Below are 12,049 nucleotides of genomic sequence, written 5' to 3' on the forward strand. Positions count from 1 at the left end.
AATTTGAATTTTATATTTGAATTGCCTAACACAGCAACGTCTATAATTTTTACTCTTATACTACAATACTGTTAATAATATCCATTTTATTATACTATAAAATAAGTACTGTTTATCTTTCAACATATTTTAATAAGTGACTTTATCTGTCGCTTATTATTTTTTATCTGTCACTGCTATTATAACAATTATTTTCCAATATATACTTTTTCTTTGTTTACAATTGATGACAACTGTTTAACAATAAAAATGATCATCTAGTTTTTAATTTTAAGTAACATTTATGTAAATGATGTTTGAGCATAGACATGTTTTCTGATTTATTTCAATATCTGTTTAGCATACCTCTTTACCTATATTCATCATTAAATAAAGATCCAAAATTATTCACCAAATTAGAATACTACTAGTAATTTAATTTCTTGAAAACAAAATAGACTATAAATAATAACAAAGGATATTTAATAATTAGAATTTTTTTTCTTATAAATAAGCATCTTTAAAAACATATTAATTAAATACATACTTTTTCCCAGGGGAGTTTTTCAACATCAATAAGTATCCTCATAAGCTCTGGAATAGCCAATGATGGATGAGTATCATTTAACTGAATAGCAACTTTATCTGCAAACTGATCAAAACTAGAACGATGTGTGTCAGTTGAACCAAATTTAGAAGATTTATATCTTCTGATAATATCCTATAAAAAGAAAACTTATTATTAGATATTTATTGGTGAAATGAATGTTAAGTTATGTACAGAATTTAGTTAATCATAATTATGTACAGATTTTAGTCAATCATAATGTAAAATGGAAAAAAAACTGTAACAATAAAAAGGATCAAAATATAACCATAATTAAAATTAAAATTTTAATATACAAGCATTTTTTGCACCATCCTTATTTATAACTAATTATTATCATTTTACTTCATTATGAACTAATTTCACACAAATGAAAACAATTACTGTTAACTTTAAATTTTAACATACTTATCTTCCATTAACAACTAAAGTAATTTTTAAGAGTAGATTATTTTCATGCAAAGAGATTCTACAAAAATATCTATCACATAACAGTCGCCTGTTGGGGTTTCAAAATTAGAAGATATTGTGACAGAATATGGCTTAAAATTGAATATTAAGACATCAAAAGTTATAACAGAAGGTAATCAGCCAATGAATCTCTGTTTAAAAAAATAAGCATTAAACAAGCAAACTAGAATAGGATCTTAGATTCCATATTAGAACAAAAGCAAAAACAAAATAAAACAAGAATGGTTAAGCAATTCTACAAGAATTAAACAAATAATGACTAAGAAAGCATTCAATAAAAAGAAGTATTTATAGCATACTATGATGGAGGTAGACCTGAAGAAGATCAAAAAAGGCAAAAAGAAGGGTGAAAACATTTCAAATGAGAGTACTGACAGATGAGAAGATTAAATGGACATTTATCAAATGAAAAATCAAGAACCAATGAAGAACGATGTATGAGAAGTTTAAGGAAAGCCAAAGCCTGTCTTCAAAATATGACAAAATGAGCTCCTTCCTCTTTCTTTTCTCTCATAAGACACAATTTTACTTGTTTTCAATTATTTTTAATGATTTTTTTTTTTAATATGTACTTAATAATCTTGTAATTTAGGTGCTTCTTTGCTTAAATTTTGTTAAATTTTTTGGTTTACATTATAATGAAAAAAATAAAAATTTTTAAATAAATTTTTTTGTGACTTTTTTACAATACAAAAAAATGATAAATAAAATATCTTTACAAACAATGAGCTGAAATTTGATGAAAATCAGTCAGAGTACTAACTGAAATCCTGAATGTCACAGTATTTAAAGGAAACCATAATAAATGTTGCATATAAATTTTTGATTTTTCAGTAAATTTGATGTAATCTCAAACCATTCATCCTGTTAGAAGTTCAACCAGTTGCCAAAAGACTGCAATGATTCATACATGTAACCACACTAGAATGCACATGGTGCATTTTTTAAGTAAAAATGCTCTAACATTTGATTGATTAATTAATTAATTTCAAACATCTTAACTAAGTTATTATGGGAAAAATATAAATTAAACAAATGTAATGGAAGCTGCAAGAAGCTAAGCCCCTGAAATTATTAAATTCATAAAATGCTCTATTAATTTTTTTCATTTCTTACAACCTTAAGACAGTAAGAACACTGAAGAAATATTATCAGATGAGAAAAAGTTTGGGAATTACTGTATTGGGTTATAGTGTTCAAGTTTATTGCTGTTTAAATAATACAACAGCAAACAGAACTGTAGGGAGTTATGGAAAAAATAACTAATATAAATTACTGCATAAATCCCTCACCATTTCAGTGACATAATTCAAACAGCAATATTTTGCTGATCAATTCTTAATAATTAACACAATGAGTAGTTTCGTGTAACAAGTATGGTTCAGTCTTAACATAAACTACTGACGTTAACTATTGTTTCACACAGTCCAAAACTTGGCAGAAAGATTAACAGTGCTATATTCACTATAAAATATTTAGAGGTCTGACATTTCTTTAATTAGAGTAATCCAGAATATCAAACTAATTGGCTGGGATGTATCATGAAAAAAGAAGGATTGATTAAAATTAAACGGCTAGAAAGATCAGTAGAAGATGCAAAAGTAAGAGGTTGGAAAGAGGTAAAAATTATAGAGAATATTAAAAGAAATGGGAGCTTTCAAGTTTTGGTAGGATGAGAGGAGAAGGAAGAGATGAAAATGATGCAAGGGATTTGCTTTAGCATAGATAACCATAAGATGCTGAAAATCTCAGTAGTCGATTTTCAGAAGTCCAAAGAAATTTCCTCAAGATGTAGACAAACCCCTCCCTCTACATCTTGCCATACTGACTGAATTAAAAAAAAATCAAAATCAATCCTGGTAACATAAATTTTTGCAGAAAATTCCATAATTCTATAATTGCTTGTAAACCATTTTGTGATGCAAAGTAAACTAGCTGTAAATACACACCCATACAGAATTTTGTAATAATTGTTTTTTAGATTCGGACTTCAAAACATTAAAAAGTACACAAATCCAGGGAGGTTAGTTTAATACAAACCGTTTTATTTTGTTATACACTATAATAAATTATTGATTAATAAAAAAAAATCAAGGAGTACACTAGTCCACACATTTATACATGTAGAGAAAACAAATCAAATGTAAATAATATACCTGAAGAGTGGCAGCACACATGAAGTACTCTTGTTTCAATCGAAGTTCTTTACCTTCAAAAAAGTTATCATTTGGATATAAAACTCGTGAAATGTTTTCAGCTAAGTTACGATCTAAAACAGCTTGAATATAATCTCCATCATTGACTGAAAAATTAAAGTCAACAATGAATATTTTTTATTATCTAATTATAGGAAATAAAATATAGAATTTTAAATAAAATTAATGAACAGTACAGATGGTCCTAACTTTCACATAAATCGTAATCTATATGTTAGGAGATCTTTATGTAACCTTTAGAACTTTAATGATGTTCTTTCTTTAAACAATTTCTACCAAGTAATCAGAGTTTTTTTATGTTCACTCCTCTATCACTCTCTCCCCCCCTCTCTCTATCTCCTGATCATTATTCACTCATAACAAGGAATTACTGAAAAAGATTACATATAAACTTATTACCTGTATGATTTTCTGATTTGATAATGAAATGTAAGTATAAAATTTCAGCTTCTATAATTTATTTAAAATGTATTATAAATTACACATTTAGAGAGGAACCATTCTTTTGTTAACCTTAAAACACATTATATGAAGAATAAAAAAAAATTATAAACTTTTACAAGTGTGAGATCTTATTAATACACTATGTCAGCAATATGTAAGTGAGCATTCAGCATAGGCAGAGACTCTGCCTATGTAAGATGGGTTAGGAACTGGACACAGCAACATAGAGATTAACAATACTATCAACAAAAAAAGATTTAAAATTGTGTGTAATCAATATTTTACAGTCTTTTCATAATGTACTATAATTATTAATAACAATAGTGTTAAGCCAATATCATAATTAATTAATTAAAAACAAGGTAAAAATGTCTAGTAAAATAGTAAATAACTTAATAATTGAATTATTTTCCTCACATATTATTTTTTTATATAAACATGATAATTAATCGTATCAGTACAAAAAACTAAATAAACGATGAAATAATTTAGCGAGATGATAATCACATGAATACATTTCTAAAATATAGATATTCTTAGATAAAATATTATTGTACAATTAAATAGCATTTCTTTTGTTTTATACACGTTCTAATAACACAAACCGTGTCAGTAAAGAAATCATTGTAATGACATTCGTTGATAATAAAGACAGTTTTAATTACTCTCCTACTTAAGGTTACATGTAGTCAAAACAATGTATTAGAAATTCTTGGCAAAGGTGTTTAAGTACCAAAATTCCTTGCTTTCATTCCCATTTTCTTTCCTTTAGTTTGTTATATTACTTTATGATTATGAAAAATAATAGATTTATAGGTGCTTGGCATAAACACAGATGAACCTATGAAGAGAACTACAGCAATGTAATGGAGATTTAGAATCACTTCTTAATAAAACTTAATAATTTGTACTTAGATTATACACCAGAGGCAGAAAACCTGATATTTTAATTCTGTAAGATTCATTCAATAAATCTGAACACTACATGTGAGACAACAAATCTAATTATTCAATTAATTATATAAAAAAACATAATAATTACTTTCAAATAATAATATTTTACTGAAACAAACTTACAAAACTTAAGATTAAATTCAATAGGCGATTTGGCAGACCATAAACGTAAAGTGTTTACAATATTATTTCCATAACCAGGTACTGGGTTATCATACGGCATCGCAAATACAATCTGAAAAGTTTCACAAAGGAAATATCAGAACAAAATTTTAAAGGTAGAAAACAAAATACAAAAAAAATTAAATTCCTAATTTTGCTTAAATTGGTTTAAAAAGAACATTTACTCAGGGTACTTAACAACAAATGGTCAGAAATTTAACCTAAAATAATCTGAAAATGAATGAAGAAAGAGAAATCTCAATCTTTATTTCTAATAATGAAAAATAACAGCCTAAGTAAATAATAAAAAAATTAAAAAAAGAATCTCAAAAATTTTTTTTTTCATTATAAAATGCTTTCTTAAAGACTTTTTTCCAGAAACATTTACATGATAGTCTCAAATTTACAATCAAATTTAGATGGTAAATGCATTAGAATTTTACTTAAGGCATACCAGTCACTAACTGGACTTTTTGTGTAACCTGAATAGAAGACAAGCACTGAAGGCATCAATTCACTAAACTCCACTAAGAGGCAGCTGTTCCATAGATTACCTACCAGACTGTGCCGACATGGTACTGCTGTGGAGCAGCAACTACAAAGTATATCAGCTGATTCAATTCTTACAGTCTCCCAGAGTATAATTTATGACTATGTTAGCAAAGAAAATGAAATAGGGGATATTGAACTTAAATAAAGAAAAGAACATAGATACAACTTAAAATTTTAAACAGTTCAAAATTATTTAACATTTAAGTAATTTATTTTCAGACGGATGGAATTTTTTTCAAAGGACTTTTGGAGCTAATTAATTAGTTCCATAATAAAAGATACAGAACAAAATTATAAACAGAACTAGTGACTGAAAATATATATCACCAACTGTGTAACTAATAGTTACACAAAACAGTCAACATCTAAAAATTTTCCATCAGGAAAGATCACCGTGTCACCTTCAAAACAACAAACAAAGCAAGATCATTCAGAAAATTAACATAACACACACACACACACACAGACAAAGCAACCCAGGACTTTATACATTAAACTTCAGTTATATTTAATCATTCATCAAACAGATTAGATCTATCTACATTCATCCACAGAAAGAAAAATCATATCCAAATATACTCAATATAACTGAAATATATTGCTCAATTAATAATTATGAATATATTGTTAATTAACCTGTTAGTAATGTTAATTAAGTCAAATGCTATTAACATTAACATTAGCATCAGGTAACTCCAATACAGATGGGCTACTAATAATTAAATTTAAAAAGCCTTTTGAAGAATGCTATGAAATTAAAGTTCCATTAGTTTGAAAGCAAGACATTAAGTATTTAATTGTTTAAAATTATAATTTTTCTTTGTAATATTCAAGTCTTAAATACATTTAAACAAAATTGTACAGTTTACGTAATCTTTTTAAACACCATACAGTAAAATAAATATAATTACAATCATGATGAAAATAATAAAAAAACAAGGTAAAATTAAAAAAATTACCTGGGTATTGACCCACTTCTTTCCTTGTTGTGTATCTTCTACATGGCCGTAGAAATGAATAGGTAACATATATTCTGGTCTAGCTTTCTCCCATGGATTACCAAACCTTAACCAATCATCTGGTTCTTCAGTCTTCAAAGAAAAAAAAAGAAAAAACAGTTACATGATAATCATCACATATATAAAAATTCATTAATATGTAAACCGATTTAAACATACATAATATTTTAAAACTAAACTGCCAATCTGAAATAAAACTCTATCAGTGAATCATGAATTATACTGAAAAAGTAATGTCAGTGTTTTGTTAATATTTATTTGATACTAGATAAAAAAAAAATCAGTCTTTAAAAAACAAATAAATCCATTCACCTTTTAAGATGATCACCAAAACTTGATAAGCATTTGTCCCAGCAGTAAATGAATTCATCAACACCTCTCTAATTCCATCTAATTTCCAGAAGAATGTGTTGATTATTTTTTTCATTTCTTCAAAAAAATACAATCCCTTGAGGCCAATTCATTAATTTTCAATATAAATGAAATTCAAAGAAGCCGATGATTGGACTATATGGTGGATAAGCCATTGTTTTCCATTGGCACAGATTACACAGGTAGAGGACCAATAAGCCAAGGAACGACATCTATCACAGAGGACTAGTGAACACAACTAACAACTACTGCTATATTTAGCATACAGATAAAGAGTTGTTTTTATTCGTTGGGAAATCTTTTTTCTTTATAATTCAAAATATGGCTGATAATTGGTACAAAAAAACTATTTTCTTGTAGATTTGATTTTCATAATCTGACCATTTGTATTTATTTAATGTATAGCTTTTTATTACATTTTTGGCAAATTATAGAAAATTCAAGCAAAGGAAAAGTCAAAGAAACTTACAGTTAAAGAGACAGTATTACTACTACTACTACTGCTACTACTACTATTACTATTATTAATAACAGATATACAAGATACATTTTTTTAAGTACAGCTTGTGTTTATGACTGCAGCAGTGTGTCTTGCTGTTTCGTGCATATACACTAAGTAACTACATCTATTGACTTGCTGCAGAGCCATTACATGACTGTTAGTCTTTGTTTACAATTTCCTGTGCATGTTTAAAATGCCTGTGACTTTAGACAACGCCGCCAATTGTGAAATACATGCTACAATTAATTTCTTAAATGTAAAAGATATAAAAGCGACCAAATTCATTGACAGATTAGTGAAATATATGGGGATAACATCATATCCGATGGAATGATGAGGAATGATCTAAATTGGTTAGAACATTTAAAGAGAACAATACAAACACACATAATATGGAATAAAGTGAGCAACCATCAGACATTACTGATGACTCAAGCACAAGAATTAATGAAATGAAAAAGTCAGTGAAAATAGACAGTTCATGATTTCATTACTATGTAATGAATTTTCTTTAATTTCGTAAAGTGTTCTCTATGAAATTGTGTCAGTACACTTAAATTAACAGAAGTGTGCTTACCCTGGGTATCAAAAATGCTGACTAAGTCATACAAAAACAAACATTTAGCCAAGTGCTTCAAATTTTCTCACGACATACAGCAATGAAGATGATCCGTTTTTAAGCCAAACTGTTACTGGTGATGAGACATGGGTGCTTCACATTACACTGGAATCAAAACAATAGTCCATGGAATGGAGATGCTCAACATCTCCTAAGAGAATGAAATTCAAGCAAACAATGACAGCCTGGAAAATCATATGCAATGGGTTTTGGGATAGACAGGGAATATTATTTGATGATTTTTTGCTTTAGGATGAAACAATAAATGCCGAGACATATTGTGAGACAGTGATTAAACTGCATCATGCAATCCAAAATAGAAACTGTGGCTAGCTGTATGGGAATCATCTACTTCACAAAAACGCTCAGCCATACACGGTTCATTACATCCAAGAACTCTTCACATCATTTGCCTGGAAACAATGAACTGATCGCCCACCACGTAGTCCTGACCTGGGACCCAGTTACTACCACTTATTCCTACATTTAAACCAGCATGATGGCATGATGATGATAACATCAAAACAGCCGTTCAGCAATGGCTATCTTCTCAGGTGGCAAATTTCTTTGAAGCTGGACCACAAAATAAAAATGCTTAGTGTAGGCAGAGATTATGTAGAATTGTAAGAAGATCCAGTTAATATAAATTTTTCCACAAAAAATTTGCTTATTATTTTTTATAAATCAAAATACTATTTACTTAAAAAAACAAAAAAAAACATGCCTCGTAATACAAATCAACAAAACTTGTTTTATGTGGAAAGGAATAATAATTGATAAAATAGAGTGTATCGATAAGAAAAGTCTTATATTTTTTCAATGATTTCTTCTCTACAATATTTTATTATGGAAATTTCTGTATTAATTTAACCCCATGTATGATGGGGATCTTGAAATAACTTTTAATTATGTCATTCAGCATGAATATGTGTTATATTATAATATGATCTTGGAAATTTTAATTCTTTTTTAAAATTGAAGATGTTATATACATAACAGCTTCATTTATAAACAAATTTGTAACTGTCAATAAACTAGTGATACAAAAACCTACATAAATGACTATTTTAATGTTTCTGAATTTTGAAAGATCTTTGTAAATTATAACAAAAAGCAACCCATGAAATAATTCCATGCCTAAAGACATAATGAGAACATTAATAACAATAACTTCTGTACTTTGCTTGGCTGAACAATAAAAAATTATTGTTCAACCAAGCAAATTTTATAAGATATAAACATAAGACATCAGTTATCATAGTCATGACCATATTTATTGCTTACATTTTCATTCAGTAAAATGCTATTGGTTTGTATGTTTAATATGCTGACATTTGCCCATGATTAATAGTTTTCCAACAGAAAAAGGACATAGTTCATTGTATACTTTTTCTCAAGCCTATCAATTATGAACACAGCAACTTGGGTTCCATTTACTATATTGTGGCAATACTCTGTAAAATATACACATTTACAATGCATAAGTTAAAAGTAGCACTGATTTAATTCCATTTTAAAAACAGTAAACGAGTTTTCAGTGTTTGTAACATTGAAGTGTCATTTACTTTAGATGTGTAATCTATGAATGGATCTTCAAAAAGATTTTTGATTGTGTATTATTATATTAACAATTTAAAAAATATTTATTGAATTAGTTGAACTAGTTAGACTTTTGTATGACAACTCAATAACTCAGTAAGCTACAGTACAGCTCAATTCATTGGTTACAGTTAACTTCACTGAGTTACAGTAGTGTCTTTAGAGAAGAGTCAATACACACAATCACAGTTCATATTGCCATTTAAACATACCCAATCTCTTTAAATAATACACTTTTCTTCATCCGCCAAAATAAAAATAATTCTAAAAATAAATATCCTAAAATTTATAATTAATGAAAACAAATTCTCTTTTTTTTTCATTCTGGTATTATTATGGCTGACAAAAACAGTAATGTGGAAGCATATATAATTATTTTTTAAAATCAATTAATGAATCAAGACATTACAAGTTATGATTGTCATTCTAATCACATAAAATAGCAATCATCATTTCTCTAGTAGGAATAAAAAACTGAAAACAGACCTTAGATGTATAAAATTTTTTAAGATTTAATTTTTGTGTGATATAACGTGTTACTTTACACAGAATACATTAAATTTGTATCCCTAAATGATTCAGATTCAATCTACCATATTAGAAATCTATTCTAATTTTTAAAATTAAATTATTTTTTAATTTCTGTTATATAAATTTGACAGAATTTGAATAATTGAGTTTTATTTCAATATAGATATTTATAAAAATAACTATGTATCAGTAATAAATATCCTATAAGATGGATCTAATCTAATGGTTTATCTAATATTTATTCTGAGCACCAGCATATATACCTTATAAAAATATATATTAATATTATACTAATGTAATTGGCAAAAAAAATGTTTATATTTATACAGTTGAAATTAGGTCACCTACAATAAGAAAACACTCATAAGAGAACTTGTAAATCAATTAACAGCCACATTCAAAAGACAAGCTGTTCACAATCTTGCTAATAAATAATATTACAAGGCATGTTTTTTAGAGTAAGTTACATTTTGAAATAGAGAATAAAATTGAAAAATAAAACTAAATTTATTACTTACACATAAAAACTACATTTATTTACTACTTTTCTACATTGCTGCCTTTAATTCAACTCATTTTTCAAAGCGTTTCACTAACTTCTTCAATCCCTCTTCAAGAAATTCTGTCTCATGACTTAAACCACACAGAACTGTCATTTGTCAATTCTTCATCACTGTCAAACCTTTGTGATGCAAGCCACTGACTGTTTAAGGGAAAGAAAAAGAAAATAACTGCTGCAAGTTAAGTCAGGGCAGCTATAGGGGGATGATCGAAGATTTTTCATCAAAATTTTTCCAACTGCCTCACTGTCTGATTTGACGTATGTAGCAAAGTATGTATGCAAACATAAAGCTTGTGGGATAGTATCCACATAAGATTTTATTTTTTATAGCTTTGCTAAGATTTTTTAGCATTTTGCAATACATATCGGCACTAATGGCACTGTGGAATTCACAGTAATTCCACGATCACTATGTTTGACAAGCAAGACACCCTTATTGTCCTAAAAAAACAATAGCCATAAGCTTCTTTACCAAATATTCTTGTTTTAATTTCTTCAGTAAAAATGATGAATGCTGCCATCGCACCATCTGCTGCTTTGTCTCAACATTTGAAAAAAAAAATCCATGTTACATATCTGGTAACAGCATGATCAAATGAACAATTCATCACCTTTATTTTTATAATGCCGCAAAAATCCATGTGCTATAGCAATATATTTTTCCTTGTGTGTATGTGTGCATGTGTTTCAGTGTGCAAGCACAAATGAGCATCTTCAGCACCCATCTGGTACTCAATTTATCAGTCAAAACTTTATAAATCAAAAATCATAAAACATCAAAGACAACTGTGAAAAAGTGATGTGCTGGTTTTTTATGAATGTTTCCAGTAAAATCATCTGTTACCACTAACAGCTGGCTGCTACATTCTTCATCATGAATAATCATTCGTCCTTCTCGAAATGAACAGCACCAGTGTCTTATTTTAGTGCCAATCATAATATTTATTTTGTTAAACATCAAAAACTTGCCTTTGAATTTCAGCTGCAGAATTATTCTTTACCATCAAAAATCAGACTACTCCTCATACTTCACACCTGCCTGGATCACAAATTGTAGCACTCATTATAAATGGATAAATATAAACAACTAACAGCAAAATGACTAAATGTTAAAAGCTGACCATTGACTGAAATAACAGAGATATACAAACACGATGTTAAGATGATGATGTTAACATCATCTAGAAATAACATTTTTTTTGTTTTTTTTATTTTATTTTTCAATATAATTTCCACAAAGACTAATATGTCTTTCACACCAGTGTTCTAATTTAGTTATACCATTTTTATAATTTGATTCGTTGAGCTCCTAAAAATACCCATTTACAGCATCAATAACTTCCTCCTTGCTCTTAAATCGTCGTCCACCAAGCCATTTTTAGAGTTAAGGAAATAGGGGGTAAGTCACTAGGTGCTAAATCTAGGAAATAGGGCAGATGAGCAAGCAATTTAACTTTACT

General features: G+C 28.0%; 1 protein-coding gene across 1 annotated transcript in view; it reads right to left on the minus strand.

The window, feature by feature from the left end:
• The window catches only part of Glyp (glycogen phosphorylase), an 87,440-nt gene that overhangs the window by 29,898 nt on the left and 45,493 nt on the right, over positions 1 to 12,049 (minus strand). Inside the window, exons 4-7 of the mRNA XM_075369926.1 lie at positions 6,345 to 6,476; positions 4,795 to 4,906; positions 3,214 to 3,359; positions 527 to 700 (exon numbers count right to left, since the gene is read on the minus strand). Coding sequence (XP_075226041.1) covers positions 527 to 700; positions 3,214 to 3,359; positions 4,795 to 4,906; positions 6,345 to 6,476 — 564 coding nt within the window. The remainder of the gene's footprint in view (positions 1 to 526; positions 701 to 3,213; positions 3,360 to 4,794; positions 4,907 to 6,344; positions 6,477 to 12,049) is intronic.

The sequence above is a fragment of the Lycorma delicatula genome, chromosome 6 (genome assembly GCF_047948215.1).
Source record: "Lycorma delicatula isolate Av1 chromosome 6, ASM4794821v1, whole genome shotgun sequence".
Classification (NCBI taxonomy): Eukaryota; Metazoa; Arthropoda; class Insecta; order Hemiptera; family Fulgoridae; genus Lycorma; species Lycorma delicatula.